At 34.2% G+C, this 26784-nt stretch overlaps 1 protein-coding gene and 2 pseudogenes across 1 annotated transcript; 1 reads left to right on the top strand and 2 right to left on the bottom strand.

Moving 5' to 3' along the window:
* The first annotated feature begins 3821 nt into the window (after positions 1 to 3821).
* On the top strand, positions 3822 to 5596 carry LOC115962035 (annotated as a pseudogene).
* An 8008-nt stretch (positions 5597 to 13604) lies between these two features.
* On the bottom strand, positions 13605 to 14893 carry LOC115962034. The gene is made up of 2 exons (XM_031080901.1): positions 14570 to 14893; positions 13605 to 14258 (listed from the first exon to the last, which is right to left on the bottom strand). The coding sequence occupies exons 1-2, from the start codon at positions 14891 to 14893 to the stop codon at positions 13605 to 13607; spliced, it is 978 nt and encodes a 325-aa protein (XP_030936761.1).
* A 4106-nt stretch (positions 14894 to 18999) lies between these two features.
* LOC115962033 lies at positions 19000 to 21525 on the bottom strand (annotated as a pseudogene).
* Between the last annotated feature and the right edge of the window lie 5259 nt (positions 21526 to 26784).

Here is a 26784-nt window from a genome sequence, read left to right as displayed (position 1 = left end):
CGGCCTACCTTCCCCAGCTTCCATAGTCATAGCTTGTACATGAAGTTCAAAGTCTTATGCCCTCCTTATTGTTGGTCTATCCTCGAACCACTGCACCTTCTTGGACAAGGCCCAAGGCCCAACATGTATTTTGGGCCCCACAGTCCTACAAAATTCATTATAAATAAAAGTATATAATGGTAGTTCCGAAACAATATGCAAAAATTTTTTCACTTTAATTAATGGACAAATTGAAACAAGATCCCAAACGGTATTTATACCAATGATCATTTCAACCTCAGAAAAGATATAAAATAAATTTGGTGCGGTTAGATAGAAAAAAGCCATTCATTCGATAGCGCTTTCCAAAGAGACAGGAAGATACAAAATTTGTGTTCAAAATAATATTATATGCAACTTAATAATGTTTTTTTTTTTTTTTTGCAAAATTAAAGCACTAATAAAGCTAAAGTAGTCAATCATCAATCATGGCGTGCTGCATTTTCTTTCTTTCTTTCTTCCTTTACATGATTTCTTTCTTCTATTTGTGAGCACTCAAATTTTCTAGCCTTAGGTTTCTCAATAAAAAAATTAAAAAAAAAAAAAAAATTTCTAGCCTTAGAAGATATTGCCTACATGACTACATTACTAAATATTTTGTAGAATGAGAGTAAATATTATGAGGACTAAGAGATATTAAACTAATTAATAGTGTGTATATATATCTAATAGACTTGGTGAATTGGTGTATATTTCGGAGACAACATTGGTTTCAATTTAAAAATGGATCTCTCATGCCTGAGAAATAATAAGAGAAATTATAGGCATTTGCAAACCATATATATTGTAAGGAAGGAGGCTTGCATGGGACACTTGACACAACATTTCTTCATGTTTAAGCAATGGTTATTCAGGAAAATTTTAATTTCTTCTTGTTCAACTTTAAGCAACCAATGGCTTCTTCACTCTCAATCTCAATCATTTGTAAGTAATACAACCAAATATTACATTTGAGATGCCACTAGCCACCGTACGTTTACAAATATAACAGCATGGAAAACAGAACAATATATTACACATCATTAAAATGCATGGATTTAATATAGTAAATCCATGACTTTACCACTCACAAATCACTATGTGATAGAGTTGTAGCAAAATTGTGAAATTAATTATGGTAATAGACTTGCTCCAAATCACAATATACTTTTGTCTCTCTTGAGTCTTGGCCACTCACTTCTGGTCTTTTTTTTTTTTTTTTTCCTGAATAAAATTACTACCTTTGTTTCTGTCACCAACCTTGGGTTGCCTTAGCTATACTCAGTTTCCACCTCTTTCTTTAACTATATTTTCTGCGCAACTGTGACAAACAAAACAATGTTTGCACTTCAATGATGACGTAATTCCATTTTCAACAATGAACGTCATCCCTTGGCGTGAGAATCTTGCAACTTTCATATCACAATCATTGTCATTATAAGACTGCAAATGTAACTTGGTCTGGTTCACTGATAATACCTCTTTTTTTTTTTTCTTTTTTTTTTTTCTCAGGTGTAACACATTTGTAATAATGAAGTAGATTTTTTTTTTTTTTTTTTTGGAGAGTACTAATTATTTTAATACATATGGGGAGAGAGAAGAAAGTCTTAAAAAAATTGACAATGATGCATATTCAAAAGAGTCTAAGAAAAACAACAATCATTATTAATAAATAAAAGGAATGTACAAGACCACAATGGACATAAGAGGTACAACAGATTGCTGCATAATATCATGACTCATTGAATATGGTCTTGTGAGAAAATCATTTTAGAAATACTGAATAAATAGTATTGTATTTCTCAAGTAATAAAATATGCATGAATGTCTTTATATAGGAGGCAGAGTGTGTAGTATATATATGTGTGTAGTACAATAGTATGTGTACTATACAAGGAAACAAGGTGGACCTTAGGCCCACAAACTTAACAACCTCAACATGCATGTTTTGAGATTTTATTTATTTATTTATTTTTTTTTTGGAGATAACCTCAACATGTTCTGAGATAAAGACTAAAGAGTGAAATAAAAGGTGGGTGGCGCTTGTGTTCAGTGGCCAGTTCCACTGAACACAAGCCATTCGGCAAAATTTGCTGAACAAAATCTTTTTAGAAAAATATTAGATAAATAGCATACAGCTGAAAGTATTTAGTAAGTTGGACTCTTTTTGGAACTCGAGTTTGATAAACTTGAGTTCTAACCCAAAATTGAGTTTCCCAAACTTGATTTACTCTTGGATTCATCTGACATGGGTTGAAAAAAAAAAAAAAAACATGTGGAACTTGAGTTTAGCAAACTCGAGTTCCTAGGAGATTTTTTTTTCCCGCTTGGAACTCGACTCTAGCAAACTTGAGTTCCTTGTAGGTAATTTTTTTTTTTTTTTTTTTAAAATGGAACTCTAGTTTACTACACTCGAGTTCCACGTGTTTTTTTTTTTTTTTTTTCAATCCACGCTAGATGAATCCAAGAGTAAATCGAGTTTCCCAAACTCGATTTTGGGTTGGAACTCAAGTTTGACAAACTTGAGTTCCAAAAACAGTCTAACTAACTAAATAAGTTCAAACGCATGCTAATCACCGAATTTTAACCGAAAAATGTACTATTTATCAAATTTTGCCCAAGCCGTTCCCATAAAAGGTAAGTAGGATGGGATACCAATGTACTTTCCACCTCTGTGGTGTTTCATCATTGTACGTTTTTTTAAAGAATCGTTTCATCATTGTACCTGATTTTACTTTTATATGAATAAAACCTTTTTTTTTTTAATCTCACTATTTGAATAAAGTTTGATTTTACTTTGCAAGGAGGTTATGCTAGATTTTACTTTGCAAGGAGGTTATGCTGGATTTTACTTGTGGACTAAGGCAAATATAAAAGGTTTTGGCCTGTCTTTCTTTCCTTTTATTTCTTCCCCCACTAAAAAGAAATTGTTAAATGAAATGCAAATGCAGTAACTAGCGCTAGTTGATAGATCAAGACTATATAAATTACTTATATGTTCGTACATATATAAGCCTAGACTATCCATTAAGAGACAATAACAATAGTCACTACAAGAAAAAAGTCCTATTGCAATTAAATTTTTTGTTGCAATAAACTCAAATTGTTGCAATAAATACCTATTGCAACAAAAAAATTTTGTTGCCCACTGTTGCAATAAACTCTATGGCAATAGGTTATCGCAACAAAATTTTCATTGCAATAGTGTTTTGTTGCAATAAACTTGTTGCAATGAAACATTTTAATTATTATTAAAAATATTTATTGCAACAAAATATATTGTTGCTATAACTTATTGCAATTTTTTTTTGTTGTTGTAATAGATATGGCGGGTAGGCCGGAAAACTTATTGCAACAAACTTTTTTGTGGTAACTTATTGCAACAAAAAATTCGTTGCAATAACCTATTACAACAAAAAAAATTGTTGCAATGGCGGCCTCTCTTAGTAAAGCTCTTCCAAAATTTAGATCTTAGCCAAAGTCCCAGACATAGATTTGCCACAAACTACATACTTATTTGTCTGAAATGGCGGCCTCTCTCAGTAAAGCCCACCCCTTTCTCCTCATTTGCCTTTCCCTCCTCCTCGTCCTCATTCATGCAAAACCTTATGTTCCAAAACAACATGTTGTGGATGAGGAATCAGCTAGAAACAAAGCTACTTCTGCAATTGCATTTGCACTACCTCCAAGTGCTCCAGCTTCTCAAAAACATAAAAATAGAAAAAGGAATGCACCTGCATTGATATTTACATTATTGATTGGAGTATTGGGCGGAGATTTTCTTGGATTCATGGTGGGGAGCAATGGTTTTTGTTACAGGTGGTAGGAAGACCTCAAGCCCAACAATATTTAGCCCTTTGATAAAGAGGACCTAGCTTTCTTGGCCATCAAGGTGGCCCAGCTTTGTTGGAAGTCATTGGAAGCGGTGGGTGCGGAGAGGTTTTCAAGGCCGAATTGCCGAGAAACAGCAGGAAAATCATTGTGATCAAAAAGATAGTTCAACCTTCAATGCATGCAATAGAATTGACCGGGGAAGAAAGTAAGAATCTAAATAGTAAAATGCGTCAAATTCGACCAAAGATAAATATTGTGGGTAAGATTAGGCACTGGAATCTTGTTCCTTTATTAGCCCATGTGAGTCACGGTGATTGCCATTATCTTGTATATCAATTCATGAAGAATGGCAGTTTACACTTTACAAGACGTGTTAGATGAAGCTTCTAATGGGACTAAGGAATTGGATTGGCTTGCTCGGTACAAAATTGCATTAGGAGTGGTAACTGGGCTTGAACATATGCACTTTCTCCACAACCCATGTATAACTCATAGAGATCTGAAGCCTGCAAATGTACTATTGGACGATGACATGGAAGCTAGAATTTCAGATTTTGGGTTAGCAAAAGTAATGCTTGATGCTAATATCTATATCACAGGCTCCAATGTGGCAGGGACTGTAGGTTATATAGCACCAGAATACCTCCAAACGCAGAAGTGATAGGAAAGAAGCCAACTGATTCGTTTTTCCACGACATGGATGAGATATGCTTGGCTAAATGGCTTTGGAATGTAATGGCATCAGATTATCCATTGCAACAAAAAAAAAATTTTGCGGTACCCTATTGTAACAAAAGAATTTGTTGCGTAACCTATTACAACAAAAAAATTTGTTGCAATACGTTTCCCGGCTTACCCCGCCATATTTATTAAAACAAAAAAATTGTTGCAATAAGTTATAGCAACAATCTATTTCGTTGCAATAAATATTTTTAATAATAATAAAAATGTTTTATCACATCAAGTTTATTGCAACAAAAAACTATTGCAACGAAAATTTTGTTGCGATAATCTATTGCCACAAAGTTTATTGCAATAGTGGGCAACAGAATTTTTTCATTGCAATAGGTATTTATTGCAACAATTTTGAGTTTATTGCAACAAAAAATTTTGTTGCAATAGGGATTTTTTCTTGTAGTGACTTATTATAAAAAAAAAAACTTAGTACAATTACTCAATCATTATTATCAAATATAAACATCAAATAAACCTTAACAAGCCAGCCACAAATATCAAATTTTAAATAAAATAAAATTAAAATTGTAGATTATAAAAAGATGCTAGCCGTTAACCACTCGTTTATATATTTTAAATATAATAAACACAACAAACTACAAACATCAATTATATAGCACTAGAATACCTCCAAACGCAGAAGTTCACAACTAAATCTGATATCTATAGCTTCGATGTGTTGCTAGGGGTTTTGGTGATAGGAAAGAAGCAAACTGATTCGTTTTTCCACGACATGGATGAGATATGCTTAGCTAAATGGCTTTGGAATGTAATGGCATCAGATAATCTAGAACAAGCAATTGATTCCAAGCTTATGGGAAATAGGTTTGAACAAGAAATGCTGTCAGTTTTGAAGATTGCTTGCCTTTGTACTATAGATGATCCAAGTGACAGGCCTAGCAGTAAGAATGTTAGGTGCATGCTGTCTCAGACCAAGGATGAAATACGTGAGAGCAGGCCCTCAACCCGTTTGAGTCTTGAGTTATCAAACTATTCTGAGAGAAGGTAAGGGTAAGTTGGTGGGGAATGAGAATTCAATTCGTATTAGGTAAAACCCGTGGTTGCCTGACAAGTCAGAGTGGAAAGACTTGAGATCCCAAGAGGAAGAGCATAGGTGGGTCCAGTCAAAAAAATCAAGCAGCAATGGTGTTTTATCAATAAAATCAGCTTAAGGCAACGGCTTATGCTAGACCTCACAGAATTATCTCTGAAATTCAAAGCAACATACGGAAAACAAACCTTCCTGAAAGATTAAAAATGCTTCTTTGGCGTATAGCATCAGGTGATCTCCCTACAAGAGAAATATAAAGCAAGTTTATGACTATTGATAATACTAGTTGCTTGCTTTGCAATATTGGTGCTATAGAGTCCTCACTCCATTTGTTGCAATACCCTATCGCAACAAAATAATTTGTTGCGGAAACCTATCACAGCAAAAGAGTTTGTTGCAATATGTTTCCAAAGGTGGTAGTAACCTATTGCAACAAAAAAATTTGTTGCGATAACCTATTGCAACAAAGGACAAAAGACTTTGTTGCAATAACCTATTACAACAAAAAAAATTGTTGCAACACGTTTCCCGGCTTACCCCACCATATCTATTACAACAAAAAATTGTTGCAATAAGTTATAGCAACAATATATTTCATTGCAATAAATATTTTTAATAATAATAAAAATTGTTTTATCGTAACAAGTTTATTGCAACAAAATACTATTGCAACGAAAATTTTGTAGTGATAACCTATTGCCACAAAGTTTATTGCAACAGTGGGCAATGAAATTTTTCGTTGCAATAGGTATTTATTGCAACAAAAGAAGGTCAAGTTGTGTTGCGATAACCTATTTATTGCAATAGGTATTTTTTGGTCACAAATTTTTTTTTTTTAAATGGGTTGTTAATCATTACCCTAAAAACATCCGTTAGCATTTCCCAAAAATGTATTGCATTTAGGGGAAATTATAGTACACCTAACTCAAGAAACCCATCCACACATGAGAAAAAAACTAATAGAGCTACGGAACCAAGTGAGGAACCGAGGAAGGGGCTGTTTGGTTTTTTTTTTTTCATCACTCCTCACTCAATTTTCATCACTCATCACTCATTGCTTAAAATACCCCAATTTCCTAAACCCCATCCGTTTGGACACTGTTTTCACTTCACATCACTCAAATATTTCAACATTTTTGTGGGACCCATACTTGATCACCAAGTCAGACCCTTCTGTTAGCCTACCTGCGAAACCCATTACCCATTTCCTTCACTTCTCATTGCCCCTTCACCCCTTCAACAGAGTGCCTCTCCTAAAACACAAACCCGAACCCATAAAAATAGAAGAAGCTCAGATGTCGATCTCCACCGTCACAAGGGCCGCTTCACCCATCTCTCCAACGTGTACCGGTAGTGTGATCTCCTTTGTCAAAGCCCAGCGGTGCCGACGAAGTGTGAAGAAACGTGACCCATTTCCTTGATATGTCACGGACAATCTCCTCCGACCCAACACGACGTTACCTCATCCCTTTTTGTACTCTCTCAGCTTGTTTCTTTATCTGATTTTTGTTTTTGGAGTTTGGGTTTTGAGAAAACTGTTAGATTTTAGCTTGAACTTTGCTTTGCCTTTGTTTCCCCTGTTGTTTGGTTGGTGAGAAAATAATAAAGGAGAAGTTTTTTTGGTTTGTTTTTTGTTTATATGATATTATTATGCTTACCTGTTGCTGGTTTGCTTGAATCGGATTATTTGTTCCTGGTTGGATAATATTATATCGTTTATTGGAAATTCTTGATTTAAGTAAACCAATTCAAATAGATGGTTTAGAGGCTTTGAATCTATTAAAAATTTTCTGGATTCCCAACATGTTGTTGGAATTTTTAATTGCTGAAGTAATATTACCCTGAAAATACCCCAACACTGTTTGATACTTTTCTATTATAAATGAAAAAACTTTTTACGAATAAGACAATGGTTTTAGGTCCTTGATTCGATGTGCTGTGATAGTGTGTATTGGAGTATAGGGTGGTTATGTGTGTATTGAAGTTTGGAGTTGGCTTTTTTTTTTTTTTTTTTTTTTTTTTTTTTTTTTTTCTTCCATATAAACTTGTCTAAAATTTCCTTGAGAATACAGTTTGAAGTATATTATAGAGGATTTAACACGAAAGTAGACTCTATCAACAGCATCCCCTGTGTCTTAGAACCTTGTTTTGAACTTGCATTCTTTAAAGCACTTATGAGGCATCTTGATTATAGCTAATGGCATGATATCTGATCATTTTGGTTGGCTTCTTATGCAAGTGATCCTTGTGAATAGTTAGACCATTGGCTGATTAGAAGTTTTACTTTTTCAATTCCCAAGCTGTAATATATATATATATATATATATATATATATATTGATCTAGTGTAAGCTGATATTGCTCTTTATTGTTATTATATTGCTCTATGTTGTAAGCTAATATTGTTGTCCGCATCTGTTGCTACTTGCTAGTAAATGTTGCTCTCTGTTACTGAGTATACCTGTTGCTGTTTTTCCTGCTCTGTTTTTTATTTTTTTTGGCTCTTTTTTGCTGTGGCCATTCTTTTGGCTTTGTATTCTTTCTTTTATTTGCATAAAATTTATAATTTTTTCTTAAAAAATAGTGCTGAGCTTATTTGAAATTAGCAAAAATGACTTTAAGATATTGAGAAGTACTAGAGTATTCTTCTCCTTTTTTTATTTATTAAACCAATTGATAAGCTTTATTCAAAATTTCATTTTTTTTGGCTTCTATTCTACTCAAACAACCAAATGTGAAAGTCATCTTGTATTTTTATATATAACTTCATATTGGCTTATAAGGATTTTGTTATTTTTAATTCTAAAAATTTTATATTTTCTTGTAGATGTAGTTATTATATTTATATTTAATTTCTTGAATGGTTGAACTGATCGTTGTTAAAAGGACTAAGAGAAATTTAGAGGGGAAAATGAACTTAAGATACTTAATTGGTCATTTAGTTTTTTTTTAAGTGCTAATAAGAATTACATTGATTAAACCAATGCACAAAAACATATATGTAGCATTTTGAGTTTTTCTTGAATTGTGACTCACTACGAGATAGTTTAACCTCGGCCCCCCCAAACCAAAATTTCTAGCTCCGTCCTTGGTGGATTGTATATGTGATATCAGGGGATGGTGCCCTTAATAAAAAACTTAATTAAAAGCGTTAATGTTACCTTGAATATACAGTAAGCTATCTCTGCATCCCTGTCAGCTAGTGTTACACATCTTGACTATTGCTTCACTCCTGTGGGTAAGTTTATACACATACCAGCTCAAAATGTTGCCTTGAGAATCATATCTAATTGATATGGTTTCGCTTAGAGAATTACTGATTTGTTTTAATTTTATATGACTTGATGCAAAATTTCAAATTTTGTGGGTCATCTATGCATTTTGAATAGCATTTGAACTGAAATATGTGGTTTACACATGACTGCACACAAGGTTTTGGAAATGTTTACATGAAGCATTAATTGATTAGGATTGAATAAAAATTTTAATTACAATTATTCCAAAGTTAACCCCTTCTACAAACTTTGTTCTAGCATGAATATCAAAAGATAGTTGCTAGCAATGCTCTTAAGCTGTATACTTAATCATAAAACCATTAAAGTATTTATACCTTATCTAGATTGCACTACTCTGTGACTATAACACCAGAATAAAAACCTCATCTGTCAATCTCTATTTCCATAGCTTTTAGTTTCCATGTCAATCAATTTCACTCTTTTTTTATTCCACTAACACTCTATACATCATAGGTATTGGTAGCCACTTGTCTCACCATCTGCTCAAACTTTCTCCACTTCCAATCTCCATCACATACCTAAGTAGATAAGAGATATTCCCTTTAAAATATTTTTCCACGCGTATAATCCTGTTTGGTGAGATTGTGCTTCCATGAAAGAACAATAGGAACAATACTTTTCCTTGAACACCCCAATAGAAATAGAGCAGTTGTTTTGCATAAGTCTCTAAACCTGCTTTGCCAATACGCCACGAGTTACTTTAAATTACCACAAAGCCTATATATGGAGTTATATGCATGAATGAATAAGTTCTGGTGAAGCTAAACTTTTGGGGGTATGATAGCTATTGTACTATGACAGTGGTATGCTATTGTGGACATTTATAAGTAATTGTGATAGTTGTAGTTGTGTAAGGGTGTGCAGGGGGGGGTGTGTGTGTGCAAGGTGGTGCATGTGTACCTGCAAGGGGGTGCATGTGTGCCTGCATAAGGGTGCGTGGGTGTGTGCAGTGGTTGGTACAGTTGAGCTATACTGCTATTATGGGCTATTAGTTGGTTGGGCCAGGGTGTCAAGTAGTTAGTTAGTTGGTTAAGGGGTGTAGTGCTTATAGGGAAAGGGAGGTTACTGTAAAGGATATTCAGATAAGAATTACATTGTCTGCTTCCCTGTTCTTTCTCTTCTTCTTATTCCTTGCTCCAAGTCTTAATTCCTTCCTTTCTTTCTTCCACTGAACTATTAGAATCTCATCAGGGTAGAGATAGTTTATTAAAAGAAAATTAAAGTAAATCCCTAAATTAAATAAGTTCTAACAAATACTATCAATTAGGTTCAATGTACTAATAGTGGGCCTCCATCATCCAACCATGTAATCAGAGTCTGCATTAAGACATCTAAAAAGAAAAATTGTATTACACATTTCCATTTCAAATTAGATATCTTTTGCCTTCTTACATTTTAGTGTCTGTTCTATTTCGTTAGCAAAAAGCCAGGATTTATTTACTTGATTGAATATTCCATTGCTTTGATATGGTTTGTTGCTAGTAATGGGACTAAGCTTGTGAGAGAGAATGATTCAACAAAGATTTACGTTTTGATTGGGACGTGGGAATGCTGTTTCCTAAGTCTTTCTTGCATTATCTTAAAGAATATCCATCCAGCACATCTTTATGGTCTAAAATTCTATTTTTGTGTTCTGGGGTTTCCAGTTTTGGGGTTTCCACTAATAGTGGGTATATGTGTGATATGGATCGATGTGTGGAAAGGACCTCCCTATCTATCCATTATTTTGGACGGAGGTTCAACGGATGTCAGCATTGGTCGCCGATTAGTATTACATGATTTTAGTGTTGTTACATATTTGCCTAGTTAATTTCATACTATCTTTGCTGACCATCATATATATGCCTTCAATGTTGTATGCAAGACTCTGATCAGGTATGTAAGTTCTTCAAATGGTTGGACAAGAACACATGCCCACATGGCCGTGCAACAACACCACTTGTCCATGAAAGGTTTACGAGATATAAGGCCGAGGCAGCGGCTGCAAGAAATGAAAGGGATGAGGCTCATGCAATGGAAGTAGAAGCACAGGAGCGGGAAAGGATAGTAAGGCACAAGGCTGAAAAAACTAAGCTCGCACTCCGGATTGCTGAAGACAAGGTCTACAAGTATAGACTAGCTTTACTTTTATCTTGGACTATAGTTGGGGTTTATTTTGTATTCTCTACTGTTTTGGGGGGCCATGGCCATACGCAACTGTGTCTGTCATGACCCATTTACGGTCACATGTGTTATGTACATTAATGATTACATGCCTTGTTTTGAGTTCCTATATATTTTACAGGGTGATATAACACACGGGTTGAAGTGTGTTATGTACATTACATATCACGTGTGTTATGCATTTCTTTTTCTCTTTTTATTTATTTATTTTTTTTATGGTGAACTACTTTATGCATTTCATAACATGCAGTTAAGTAATGTGAAATTTCCTTATAGTAGTGGCAATATTTTTTGATGTTTGATGGTCCAAAAATATTTCTTATAGTAATGACAATAGCAGTGAACACATGTTGTGGGTATACCATGGTTCAAAAATATTTCTTATAATAATTGATACATTCGAATTACATTACATAATTATGCCAAGAACATATTGTCATGTCATTCCAAAATAGTGCAGTAACATTACAAGTTTAACTAAGTTCTACATCCGCCTACGTGAATAATATTTCCTTGACATAAAGTAGTTCCAAAACAATTATGCTGCAAAGCTATAGCATCTAAATTGCAGCGAAGTAAATGGTCAATTGCCATGGGCAACATATAATCATCTCACATTGCCATGGGCAACATAATCATCCCACATTGCGTTAGTGATATTGTCCCTAAATTGGCCCATCGCTCTCTTCGATGCATCTGACATTTCTAGCATATGCCTTTGGGTCGCTGAGCTTGTTGATGTTCCAGTATCGCCATTGCCTTCGCTATTGGTCGCACTACCTTAGCCAACACTCTCCCCTATTGTTCTAAACAATTCATCACTTCGATTGTTCATGCGTATGAAATTGTGTAGAGCACAGCACACAACAATGACGTAACGCTGCCTAGTTTGCTTGAAGTTTGGCATTAAATTCAAAATGGGGAAACGGGCCTTTAGCACTCCAAAAGATAGCTCAATAACCATCCATAAGGACGAGTGCCTATAGTTGTACAACTCTTTCTTCGATGTTGGCCATCTACCGCTTAAGCAGAATTCTTGAGCATGGTACCTAATTGACTTGTGAGGGGGGAGAAAACTAGTGCCAATTAGTAGGCCCGAATCCACCAAGTAGTACGACCCTACACACACACACAACCAACCAGTATGCAATTAAGTTGTTCATAAACATACTACTTACAATGGAGGATAAAATAACTTTAGTTAAAGTCACAGTAATGGATAGTACCTATTGGTGGCCATGGGAATCCATGCTTTTGGTCACTGATCGCTTCTTCGAAAACCCTTGAGTCATTCGCACTGCCTCCCACCCAGGACATATGTGAACTGTATGTCCATGTTACACACACACAGCACATTAGTTGTTATAGTACTCTTGCGGCTCCAGTGTGCTTGTGTCGCATTTGCAGGAGGTCGGGCACTCACGTGTGTTCCATCAATTGCTCCTACACATCTCTACTCATGAAAGTTTTCATTAATCTTAGCAAGCACATATCAAATATCATGGTATTTTACTGTTATGCGAAGTTAGTTAAGTAAGGGAAATTTTTGTACCTCAAACCATGGCCAGTACTTATTCACTTGAGGATGTTTGGGGAGGCCCGCGACATTCCGATCAGGTTTAATTAAATGCTTCGTGTATGAGTGGATAGCCCGCAACACCCAAGGAAAATGCCGGGACACGGTTTATGTTAAGTGCTGAAACCTGTTTGCAACACATCTATAGTGGGTGTTGTGTCCAAGTATGTACAATAACATGGCCACGGCCTGAGTGGCATTCACCCCACCTTGTCCATCCCTCAAGTAACCATGTTGAGCCAACTTGTCCGCTAAATGTTCCAATAACTCAGGTGTCATGCGGAACATCTCATAACACTTAGTTGGATTACCTTCAGTGATTTCATCCATATACACCCTACCGGTCAATGTACTTGTACGCATTGGTTGTTTATCATAATGCTGCTGCATGTACGCATACATCTCCCCGACTATAGGATTCACTAAATTAAACTTTGCTTCTTCTTCACGCTTGGACTCTGAATCGGTCCAATCATCATCATTATCTTCACAGGCATCGCTGGAACCAACGTCGTTGAAGTACGCATCATCGAAGCCATACTCTTGGAACACATGTGACCAGTCATTTCCAGACGCCATAAGTGACCTACACATTAGCACAAACACACTATTCAAGTAGATTATGTAAAGAGAGATATAAAAGTAAATATGTTATTCTTAACAGTCTACACCTCAGTAAACAAATAATATAACACATCAACGAACCCAAAATCCAAATTCCATAGCATAATATAACACAAACCATACAAACATCCTAAGTTCGTAAATAACATAAACCAAAGTATTATCCATACAAAACAAAAACAAGTAAATAGAACAACCCGAATCCATAGTATGTAAAAACCAAATAGCTTAGACATAATGCAATATTGTTCTCCCAACTAGCCAAATACAACTACATCTAAGTACTAAATAATAAGCATGTAAATATGTCAATCCTCCTTCGGGTTTAGAATGTCCTTTATCCAAGTCTTCCTCCTACGCTCCGGCATACCCATAAACACCACCCTATTATCCTTTTGTTGCAAAGCCTTTGAGATCTTGACATAGGCCTTGTTATTCAGATCCTCATACTTATTCAGCAGCTCAATTGCCTTGCCAAGTGAACAAGGATCACCCCCAACACTGGATTGAGCGAATTGGTCGAATGTACCGCTAGACCTACCGAGTTTACACCTATACCTCTCCTTCGTCATTACGGTGTACTCCTTTAGGACCACAGTCATGTCACTTACCCTATCCGCTTTATTCGAGACCTTCTTACCCTTGCCACTTGCATCTTGCACAGGACGTTTTCCCGCCCGTTGGGTTACCTCTTCAACCTCAGCATCCTCCACAGTTTGCGAGAAACTCTCAAAGTTAGGGGTGTAACAGTCATCATCTAGATGGGTGGGTGCATTTGCATTGGCATTGGCATTGGCATTGGCAAGCTCTTCCTCTAGGGCACGCTCCTCATCACTAGTTAAGGGAGGAGTGTTTGAGGAGATCTGTAGGTTCCCAGTCGCAGTACTAGGGGCGAACAACTGTTGCAGCTTGTCATAGTCTGGGCATCCCTGTTTCCTTAAGTTAGCTGCCTGACGATTGCCCTGCAATGTCATTGGAAATATTAGCACACTAAACGCAGCAATTCATATATTACCAACTTGGAGGCAACTTGCATAAATAAATAAGGGCAATAACTGATATACATAAAAAAATAAAAAAATAAAAATGCAGCAATTCATATATTACCAATTTGGAGGCAAATTGCATAAATAAATAAAGGCAATAACTGATATACAATAAAAAAAAATTAAAAAAAAAAATGCAGCAATTCATATATTACCAATTTGGAGGCAACTTGCATAAATAAATAATTGCAATAAGTCATATAAATAATAAACAACAGTAAACTTACCGCAATCACATTCACCCACACCTCGTCAAGACCAGTCACTGTTTGGGTTTGCTCGTCCCACCCCAACCTTGTGTGTCTTAGCAACTGACTCCACTTGCGTTGTTTGAGTCGGAGCCTATTGTGCTTCTGAACAACTTTCTTAGAGGGAAAGTTTTTCCCGGTCCTTTGGTTAAGTTCGATTGTAATTGATGACCACATAGGACCCTTGAACATACCGTTCTCCATGTTACCCTTAAGTTGTTCCTCCAACATGATCTCAATGAAAATATGTTCTACATGGGGAGGCCACATTTTGTCATCCGCCTCTTGTGATTCATGTGCCATTTATTTGAAATATCTCACGTGGTAAGCTCATGACAGATAATAATTTTAAGAATTGATTAATAGGACTATAGGATTCATGTGCCATGTAGGTTTATGGGGTCCAAAAAATGAAAAATATTCCACAGTTAAATCAACACGGATAAGAAAAAGCATGCACAGAATGTAAGAAACAGTGATAATATATAAGAAACAGTTGTAATATATAAGAAACATTGGTAATATATAAATCCTTCATCGAGGTTTACCACATATACAATGTGAGTAGATATACAAAAAATGGAAGATCGAAGCAATGAGTTAGTAAAATTAATAAGTGGTCACAAATACAACTGGGTTAGTGCATGGTTAAGTACATGGTAATCCATAAGAAAGTATGCTGCTGAACATAATAGGAACAAAATATGTCAGCAGTATATCAAAAGGGACATGCACTAAATTGCTTTGACTACGCATCCATCTCTTATTGAGGCGGGTCATCAGACAATCGGTCAGGAGAGGCCCAAGGGGGAACGTAGCCCCAATGACCATACCTAGGGACCCCCATGGCTCTGCGATACCTTTGTCGAATAGCCTTGAACTTCCTAAACACCCCCCCCTCTTTCGTAAAGGCCTTCCCAGTGCGGGCATTAAGAGTGCCCGTGATGTGCTCCCACACTTGGTCATTGGCAGAATAACGAACCATAGTCCCAAGCAAATAGTGAGAAAATACAAGGTTACACAACTCATCCACACAGTTGTCATCCCACGTTCTCAAGTCCGCAGCCATCTTAAAGAACAACACACACATCTCATACACAATCATATCACAAGTACAATAAAGAAATCCCGGTATTTTTAGAGGAACAAATATTGAGCATAGGATCCATATTAATATGTATATATTACTGTAATGACATGTACTGAATCATTCTTATGAAATTTATAAACAGTATTAAAACAGTAGTATTCCAGTATTGTGGACCCAATAAAGAATACTACTTAAAAACATTACAGTTTAGAATGTCTACGTCTAGAAGCAATCCATTATGTAAATAAGACCAAGAACCCAATCAGCAAATATAATTGTAGAAAATCAAACCATGGCTGCACCCTGCACAGGTTAAGTTTATGGAATGGTGGGAAAAGAAAAGTGAGGATCAGTCTCAACTTTGTTTCCATCGTTTGATCCATTATAATAGTTGTCATAGTTGGTCTTGGATATGGTAACTAATTCAATAAAGAAGCATTAGGCACAACTGTAGCTTGTAGGCTTGAGTTTTTTTTTTTTTTAAATGCGAACGAATATAAGAAAGAAAAAGTTTAAAGATATAAGCAGATCGAGAAAACACAAATATTCAGCAAAACAGAGTAGAGAAGACACAAATATTCAACTTTGTGATATATAAGTCATACACTCAAGCTTTGTTTTGGGGGCTACAAAGTCACAAATTCACTAAATTTATGATTAAATATATACCTGTGTTAATTTTTTCCCAAGTTTACAGTAAAGACTAAAATAAAATGAAGGATTTGAGCTTGAAACTTTGAATTAAGATAATATAATACGAACTATTTTTTTTTTCTGGGCAGAAAATATGAAAAGAAAAATGTCATGAAACATGTAAGTTGTAAGTTATAACCCCCTGAATATATCTTTGAAGAACAAAGCCTCCTAGCAGATAAATGCACTTCTCAATCATTTCCTTACCATATATAAATGTAAGGTCCGTATTGGTCCCTTTAAATGATCAGGCAGGTTTCATTTATTGCACAAGTAAAATACCACTGTATCAATCAACTTAGATTTCAAAAAATTTGAAGGAATATTAATATGAATAAGAATGAAAAAGAGAGTTATTTGAATGCTCTAAATTGTTGCTACAAGCCTACAACATTTTTTTTAAAAAAAAGATGACTTACCATGAAAAAGACAGATAATTTGAAACTGAAATAATAATGGACATAATTTTCCACTAAATTTGATTGGAAAAATCTACTCCAAATTATTACATAATGGATCAAACAATTATCAATGCATATTTGCTTAACTTAACTATTACAGCTTGATTGCCTCCAAATTATAATCAACTTAGCTTGTAAAATCTCTTGTAAGTCTCTCATGTAAGGTTAGTGTAAGGTCTCTCATGTAAGGTCAGTGTGTAGCTTCCCAAGCCAGATTCTTTTATTCTTTTTGTAGCATTTGGTCCTTTTACCTTGGACTACTTCAATGCAAATATGAGAAGTTCTTTCTTATAGAACTTAAATAAGTTTAACAAAAGTTTTGAAAAAGACAATAATGCTCTTGGGTAGGGATAAATAAACCAAGGAAATGTGGTTGCTTGTGGGTATTGTTCTATTTGATACCTTGGTCACTTGATTTTGGAGATTAACATGGATCTGAAAACCCAAATGTAAAAGATGTAAACTTCATCACCACGGGTTGAAAACCCATCACCACGAGCACCAAAATGGAACAAATTAGATGCAAAAACCCAACATCAAACAAAGAAAAAAAAAAATAGAGAAGCAAACAGGTTCACCACAAGTTGAAAACCCATCACCACGGGTTTCAATAGATCAAATCAGATGCAAAAACCCAAACATCAAACAAAGAAAAAAAAAACAGAGAAGCAAAATTCATCACCACGGGTTGATACAGTTAAATTAGATGCGAAAACCCAAACATCAAACAAAGAAAAAAAAAACAGAGAAGCAAACTTCATCACCAATCCTTGATTCAATGTAAAAGATGCAAAATACCTTGCTATTACCAACAAATCATGTATATAAACAACTCAAATGTAAAGAATACCTTCGGATTTCTTTGAAAAAAGCTGAGAAAGAGGTCGGGGAGATCGGTTTGGTTGGTGCGTGAAGCACTGCGTGACTGTGACACGGTGACGCAAGTTGGCTGAGCTCGGATCGGACACTGCGTGCGTGAAGATGGAGTATGGTGATCTGCATGAAGGTGAGGGCAGGTAGATTTTAGCTTCAATTCATGTGAGGACTTTCTTTGGTAGAAGATCGAGTGTATAGTGATATTGGTAAGGAGAGTCGTTGGTCTTGATGTCAAAAGCAACGCCTGGTGTGACTTTGCACTGACAATGGGTCCCATGTATGTGGGTTTCATTACGAAAATGCCATCATAACTCTATTTCCATAACTTGAAAACACCTAGAATGTGTTTTCAGTTTCCATAACTTGAAAACACCTAAAATGTGTTTTCAGTTTCCATAACTCATCACTCAAAAATTAGAGAATTGAGTGATGGAAACAAAAACTAGAAACAATGCCAAACACGCTTCTCAGCTATGGAACCCACATATTTTGAGTTATAGGTGATGGAAACAGAGTTATGGGTGATGAAAACTGAAAATCCAAACAGCCCCTTGATGTCTGGCTTGGTTGTGGACAAAAAGGCCCACGAGCATATATCTAGGAGTAAAACAAAATTCTAACTCTTTCCTACAAATGAATTAATTTTTTTTTTTTTAAATCTTATTTAATCTGATATACAAAGTATTGAAACTGTTACATACTCGGCCATGTGAAATTACCACACACTCTAAAGAGAAAAATATGATATACAAAGTATTGAAACTATTACATACTCGGCCAAGAGACAAAGAATACACTAGGGTTTGATCTGAACTTTAGCCTGAGGGGTAATTACATTACACTTTTATTAAAAAAGAAACTATAGCCATGCAATGCTGTGAGTACCATGAATTTGCTGCATAAATTACAACGTCAAGAAGATAATATACTATTAACATTAATAAACAGAAAAGGTCAAGTACAAATTCTAGATCTTTGACGTGCAAATAAAGTAATTAGAATATTTACATATGGCGTTGGCTCTCTACGTTTGCCATTGATGAGAACAAAAAATGCCTCTCATGGGCCTCAAAACTCCAATATAAGTTACCTCGAGATGCACTAACTCAATAGGCCAGTTGAGCAAAAGGGTCAGCAGGCACTATAAGTGCGGCCACATATAATCCTGCTGTCACATTCACTTAAATTCAAAATTGACCCACTTGATTTTTTCTTTTTCTTTTTCTAGACAATATCTAGAGAGAAAAATTACCAAAATCTGAAAGAACAAGTGAACTGGAACATGATGTTTAGACCATAAAAAGATATTTAAGATCTTCCACTGTCAAGTGAGTTGCAGTTCTGCCACCTTGGTCTTCACCAAAAGCAGATGCAACCATTTTTCACTTCTCTTCCAGCAAAAATGGTCAGATACAAACACAACATAAGAGGATAATCATTTCATCTCCATGCAATGCTTGTATTGCAGCTAATGTTTAACCTTCTAATACCTACAAACTTCGCCTCTGACCTCAATACTTGGGGGAAGGAAGAAAAATAGTATAATGTGAAGAAAAAAAAATTACCTGGAGTGTTAATATCCTGTCTTCCACTGTGTCATTGATAGATTCGTGTTACAGTAATTGGACGAGTCTGCCCAATCCTATGTGCTCAATCAACCGCCTGGTCTTCAGTGGTTGACTGGTTGGATTCCACCAAAGATCCAAAAGAATAACATGGCATGCAGCAACCAAGTTTAACCCAAGGTTTAAAGACATCAGCATGACAGTTACCTGCAACATATTTTAGTCATTCAAATAATGGAAACAAACACAAGTCATTCCAAAATAGTTTTCACAGTTCCAAAGGGTAGGCAGCAAACCTCATTCCAAAATATTGGCCCTTCAACTGGTATCTCTGAATAAACTATTGTGTGCTTTGTAGCACTAAAACTTGTGCAATTCTCTGCATATTCCTTTTCGGAAGACAAAGAACTTCCATTGCATTCCATGGAACTATGCATTTTACAATTTGTCTCCAGAATCTCAAGAACAGCTCTGATTTTAGATGAACTGTACTCATTTTGCAGAATCATTGAATTCTCTGTCAACTGAGAATTCATGGAACTACCATCAACATCTGCAGAAAGACAACTACTCAAAGTAGCTTTGGAAAAAACAACATCAAAACCAGGTTGTTCTTTACATGCATGTGAAGGAAACTTATTATCATCACCCGTCAAATATTCTGATGCACACTGATAGCAAAAAACATGGCCGTACATGGTAACAAAAGGGTCCTTGGGTGGATCCTGTAAAAGATCATATACTAGAGGAATCAGATAAATATGTCATGTGCCAGCACATTATTCTTTTCTGTAGTTAGATATTGTTGATTTTCTAAGAGATAAAATATGAACAACAAAGATGACCAAATAAAGTAATCCGTGAATAGAAACAGTTAATTAAATGAAACACAAAAAAAATAGACCAAGCATATAATATAGACATGCACAAAGGTAGATAAACACGTAAAGGTACATAAAGATGTCTTCATAGCATCACTATCAAGTTTACTCTACATATGCAAGCAAGAGAGAAGAAAATCATAGTCTACAGGGCTTTGGTTAGAAACTATAATCAAGAAAATCAGCAAGTTTCATTTCAAAAAAACCAACATTAGAGACTTAATACCTATTATAAACTTTTTATAATTATCAGCCATAATCAGTCACCAAGTTATCTAGGGCTCTAATCAAGCCCAGTGATTAAACAAGCCCAACCCTTACTAACAAAGCGTAAAATCCCACAAATTTGTTCTTTTCTAAATTTTACCAAGTTGCTAAAATACCTTTTATTGACTAAAAATAGAAAACTAAAATTTCTAAATCTCAGAATTATCGATAACTAATTACATCCTCCTTGTTGCTCCTACATAAAGCCCATTACTTGAAGTGCTTCCCATGACATGATGTGATAAACATTTATCCAACTAGCTCTTACTTAGTTTAGTTGCTAAAAACATCCTGATATGAAAACAAAAGAGTAATTGCAAAAGTACAAATTTTGGTGGTTTGGGTTGTTTTCATATTGGTCCTTCAAATTTCAAAATTTCCATCCATCATGTTTGATTCATTTTCATTTTGGCCTTCATTATTCATCCAGTTCTCTGTTTTGGCCCTTTACGTTTCAAATTTTTCATTTACATGAAATGCTAAGAAGAAGGGTCAAAATAAATGTCAAGAGCCAAACAGAAAACCAAATCAAAAGGGCCAAAATGAAAACCACCCCAACTTTAAGGGCAAAAAGTGTATTTTAGTCAATACAAATTTAGAGCACCCTCATATATCTAATTATTTATATGCTCTTGGAAGTAAACTTGTACAAACCATATCAATAATGACAACATTTAGACTGTTTCCCGTACAAAGAGTTACATCAACAAGCTCTTACGAGCTGCATTCCAAAATTGTAGGAAACTGAGGAAAAAAACGAAGTATCCCATTTTAAGAAAACTTACATTGCATAACGACAGATGGCGAAGGATGTTTCCAAGCAATCCAATAAATTAATCAGCATATCCCTAGGTACTCTCTTAGCCATTTCAACAGAAAATTTTCCAACAGAGTTAGAATTAGAGTCTTTGGCAAGAAATGGGTGGTCACAAGCCAGACGGAGGCGCAAAAGTGTCAATAGAATATTTGCATAATTCTAATTTACTGTCCCAGCAGCAGATATGCCTGCAAATACAAACTCATAATTCCAAGCTACATGCAAATTCAACATGCAGTACCACATAAACCATAATTTAGTCTTTACACAATCAGATGCAACCATTAGGCTTTGAACCCACAAGCATCAATTGTTTCAATTAAGTTCTTGAAGTTTTAAAAACGCCACAATGTCAATGTCACCCTTACTCACAACCAAAATGTCTGCAATTGTTGTACAAAGTATGGGTAACACATTCAAGGACTAAATTAAAACAATGAACAGCTCAAGGAAAAATTGGAATCTATCTTCTGTTTCTGTTAAAAAGGTTTTTGATGATGATTTACCAGAAATTAAAAGATTTGTTGGAAAACCCATTCCCATGTCTTTTACAAAAAAAATGGTATTCAAGACCTACTCCTCTTGATATGCAGTTTGAAGAAAGATCTTTTTAGACACAATTTTCTGTTTCTGCTGATAAAATTTATGAATGGAATATTGATGGTTTGTTTGAACAAGAAATCATTAATAAAATGAGTCATATGTCTATGGTTGGAATTGCTTATATGAATAACCATAATCTTGATCACCCTGAAATTGTTGACCTTCTTGTTACTGGTTTTTCTGACACTCTTCGTGGATGGTGGGATTCATATCTCATAGAAGATTCTTGAGAATCTATTAAAACAACTGTTAAAAAGAATGATGAAGGTTTGCCTATTTTTTATGAAAGTATTGGTTGAGGTATTCCTGATGGTGTCAATACCTTAATCTATACTGTTCTTAAACACTTTGTTGGTACTCCATCTAATATTTCATCTTGAATTTCTGATTATCTAAATAATTTGAGATGTCCTACTATGTCTGATTACAGATGGTACCAAGATGTTTCCATTTCCAGAGTTATGCTTCGGAAAGATTGCTACAAGCCTTATTGGAAAGAAAAGTTTATTGATGGTTTGCCTCATATCTTTGCTCATAAGGTAAAACAAGAGTTAATTGGTAAAAATGATTCTATTGATTATGATAACTTAACTTATGGTGATATTTTAAGCACTATTAAAAAACTTGGTATTAATATATGCAATGATGAAAAACTGTTAAACTACCAATTAAAAAAATAAAAGAAAAGCTAAATATAAAATGGGTAATTTCTGTGAACAATATGGTCTACCCCCTATTGCTCCTTCCAGGCAAAAGGGTAAAAAACATGGTAAAATTCACAAAAATTATAACCATAAAAAATATAAAAAATACAGAACCAACTATGTTAAACCTAATGATTTTTATGCTAAAAAGAAAAATGTTTCTAAAAAATATAATAAACAGAAATCAAGTAAAGGTAAATGTTTTAACTGTGGTAAACCTGGACATCTATATATTACTAAAAGCTGAAGCGTAGCGTTTAATGCTGCTGCTCACGTTGCGCCATATCAGCTGCCACGTCATTTTTTATTTATTTTAAATATAATTTGTCCTAAAATTTTAAAATGGTTTTTACAATTTTCAGCCCTATAAATGCAGCCCACTACTTATTTATTTACTTCCACTATCACCCTATAATAAATTTGTATAATTAATCCAGCTCACCTCTTATTTATTTAGTTCCACTATCAAGCCTAACCCAAAGCCTTTTCAGTTTTGCTTTAGGGTTTTGTGTAAGCCTCTTCAGCTTAAAAAAAAAAAAAAAAAAAAAATTCCAATTTTCCTGTAATTGTTTTTAACATTTATTTTTTTAATATTTACACTTCTCCAACATTTCTCTATCCCTTACCATTTCATCTTCCCACTACTTCTTCAATCTTTCTCCCTCTCTTACTTTTTCATCTCCCCACTACCCTCTACGTTAATATCATTCTTCTTCTTTCCCTTCATCTCCCCACTACCCTCTATATTAATAACATTCTTCCTCTTTCCCTTCATCTTCCTTTATTTTTATCTCTTCCTATTCACACCCTCTTACTATAAATTTGTTACTATCTCTTCTATTCTATGCATAGTTTTCCTTCACAAAAAAGTGGTACTCTCTCTCCCTCTCTGTCTAGATTTTTTGGTGGATTTTTTTATTTTTCTTGCATCTCTACTTTAGGTTGATAATTTTTTATATTCTTTAAAACTCTATTTTGGGTTAATGCGATTTAGTTTTGTTTTTTAAATTGTTGTTATTATTATTATTTTTTTTTAATTTTTCTTTGATTGTTAAATGTTATCCTATTGTGTTCTAAAGAATTAAATATAGCACATAAAAATATAATATTATTCTATTACATAGCATGATTTGGATAATTTGGTATTTATTTTGTTACATATCATGATTTTTTATAGTGCTCAATTTAGATGTTAAACTATGAGACTTTACTAATTTTTGTTTATTTTCTAATCCTTTGTGGTGGACAAAGTACTCTTAATAGCTATATTAGAAGTACTCTATAATGCCATTCATTTAAATAAAAGTAAAGGTTAGCCAAACGAAAATAATCAGATAGGTGATAAATTTTAACTTTTACAATTTTATTTTAATTTTTATTATTTTATAACAATGCATGTATAGAAATTTAATTCTTAGATTTTGCCAATAATTTTTTATTTGATAATATGTTTTGGGTGGCCGAAATTATAATTTCTACAAAGAAAATAACCTTAATAGATTATCAAAAACAAAATTTTAACCTAATATTGTTTCAATTAATCATTGTTAAGTTTTATTATTTTTTTTTAGTTTACGTTTTTTTGGTGTTTTGGATTGTTCTTATATTACATTTATGGTTGTTCCAATAATAAATAAAAATATAATTATGGAATACATTACTCATTATTAAATTAGTTTAAATTGTAAAAAAAATAATAATAAAACCACCATAAAAATAATTATCACGCGCAACGCGTGTGTTTGTGGCTAGTTACAATAAAGACTGTAAGCAAAAACTTGGTAAGTTAAAAAATAAGTTTAATATGTTAAATATTGATGATAAAGATCAAGAAGATTTATTCTGAATCCTTGAATCAAACAATTCGTCTGATTCCGTGGAAGAGGATTTTTCTTCCTCATTTGATTCTTTCTATCAATCTGCTGATGACTCTTCCAATTCACCTAATATAAAAATTGGTTGTAGAGATTCCTGTTGTAATGTTATTAAAACTGTTAATGTTCTCACCAAAAGTGAAGAAAATGAAAGCTTGTTAATAAAACTGATAAGTCAGATTGAAAACCCTTAATTGCAAAAAGAATATCTTGATAAACTTAAGAAAAATTTAATAAAAGATGAAAATGTTAAAAAGCTAAAATCAACAATAAGTTTTGAAGAAACTTTAGAAAGATTTAATAAAAAGAAATCCAAAGATTTAACTATTAATGATCTTCAACATGAAATCACTGTTGTTAAACAAGAAATAATTGAATTAAAAAATGAATTTAAAAAAATTAAAAGTGATAACAATAATCTTAAACAAGAATTGTTATTGTTGAAAATTGATAAAAACCTTGATAAACATCAATCTGATAATGAACAAGATGAGCACAAGGATGGAGATGAATCTAGTCAACATGCTCTTCTTTCTAATAAAGGTATTGCTAATGTTTTCAATGATTCTCAACTTAATCTTGTTAACAAAATGCTTCCTCCAAAATGGTTTACAAAGGTTAAAATTATTGTTTCCCATGATTATCATTTCAATGTTATTACTATGATTGATTCTGGTGTTGATATGAACTGTATCCAAGAAGGATTAATCCCTTCAAAATATTTTGAAAAATCAACTGAAAGATTGGTTTCTGCCAATGGTACTCAAATGAAGATTAAATATGAATTGAATAATGCTCATGTTTGCCATGGTAATGTCTGCTTCAAGATTCCTTCTGTTCTTGTTAAAAATATGACTGATAAAGTGATTCTTGGTTTGCCATTTATAAATGCTTTATATCCTTTTCTTGTTGAGCATGATGGAATTACTACTGATCCTTTTTGATAGAAAGTAAAATTCAAATTTGCTTCAAAGTTTGAAATTGATACTGATGATGCTTTAAATCTGATTCATGCTAAAACCAAACATCTAAACTTCCTTAAGCAAGAAGTTAGATACAAGAAAATTGCTGAACAGCTTTCTGATAGATTATTACAATAAAAAATTGATAATTTTCAGAAAATTCTGATTGATGATGTTTACTCTAATATTCCAAATGCTTTTTGGCATAATGTTTTTAATACTTTTTGGCATAAGAGAAGACACATTACTAATCTGTATTATGTTCAAAATTTTCTTACTAATGTGCTTATTCAAGAACCAAGGATGGGTTCTTGCCAATATCTCATAGATGTTTTTAAAGGTAATGTTCATAGTACCAAAATGTTAACCACTACCGACTATCCTAACATTCTCAATGTTTCTTTGCAGGAATCGGAGCATGTCTCGTGGATAAGTACCACTAATAAGTGGAATAATAATACTATACCACTAGTAAGTGGATTAATATGACTTCCTCGACAGAGAGGAGGAACAAGGGAGAAGCACCTGCACATGGCTATTCTCAAGACAAAAGGCTCCCAGTGGGACAACCTTTTGTAATGCATGAAGGCGCATCTTCTGGGATAAAACCTAGCGGATCAACATCCCTTCAAGAATTTGTCCTGATAGAGGTGCCATATTCCAGTGGTGACATGGTAATTGCTTTGCAGGAAGTTTTGTCTAGGAGTTTACAATTCCATAATGGAACCTATATAGAACTACCAAATTCTATCAAATTTATCCTTGATAATCTCCAAGCTGCTTTTGCTATAAACCACCGTACTCTTTTCCAAAAAACCCTTCAAGCATTTGAAATCCACCTTATTAACCTTACTACACAAAATGAGGCTTATACAAGCCACCATGCTATCCTTGTTTCAAAAAATGAGGCTTTTAGAAGTCATCATATTAACCACCCAAATATTACAAATGACCCCTACACTAGTCAACTCTTTGGCAAAGAGGAAATCCATTCAATGGATAAAAAGACTATTATGGGCACCGATTATGCAAGATTGAGTCTTAAGACCCAATATTTGTTAAGAAGTGTTATTGCCAGCTTGCCAACTGAAATACGATTTAGTATTTTAGAAAGCAAGGCTATGTTCAGGTCTTTTGACCTATGGTTCAAATATTTCAAGAAATTTTTTACAATCACTATTCATGATCCTGATGATTTAGATGATTCTGACAACATCTTTATCTAGCTGGACTGGGAAGAACACTTTGGGAGCAGTCTTAGAATGTATGAAAAGAAGCATCGGTTTCCAGGTCTCTTGGTCAATTATGAAGATGGAACAGATGATAATGACAGGGACCTTGATTGGCTGTCCCAGATGTTTGAATATGGCTTTACTAGGTTCATCAAGCTAACAAGTCATG

The sequence above is a fragment of the Quercus lobata genome, chromosome 9, assembly GCF_001633185.2.
Source record: "Quercus lobata isolate SW786 chromosome 9, ValleyOak3.0 Primary Assembly, whole genome shotgun sequence".
In the NCBI taxonomy this organism is placed as follows: Eukaryota; Viridiplantae; Streptophyta; class Magnoliopsida; order Fagales; family Fagaceae; genus Quercus; species Quercus lobata.
Note: the sequence above shows the minus strand (reverse complement) of the source record. Positions and strands in the feature narration are given on the sequence as shown.

Excerpts from the sequence above, each read along its gene's own strand:
- LOC115962034 (XM_031080901.1), bottom strand. The coding sequence starts at position 14,893 with ATGGCACATGAATCACAAGAGGCGGATGACAAAATGTGGCCTCCCCAT. Across the intron at positions 14,259-14,569 it reads TGTGGGTGAATGTGATTGCG|GGCAATCGTCAGGCAGCTAA; the intron begins GTAAGTTTACTG and ends ATGACATTGCAG.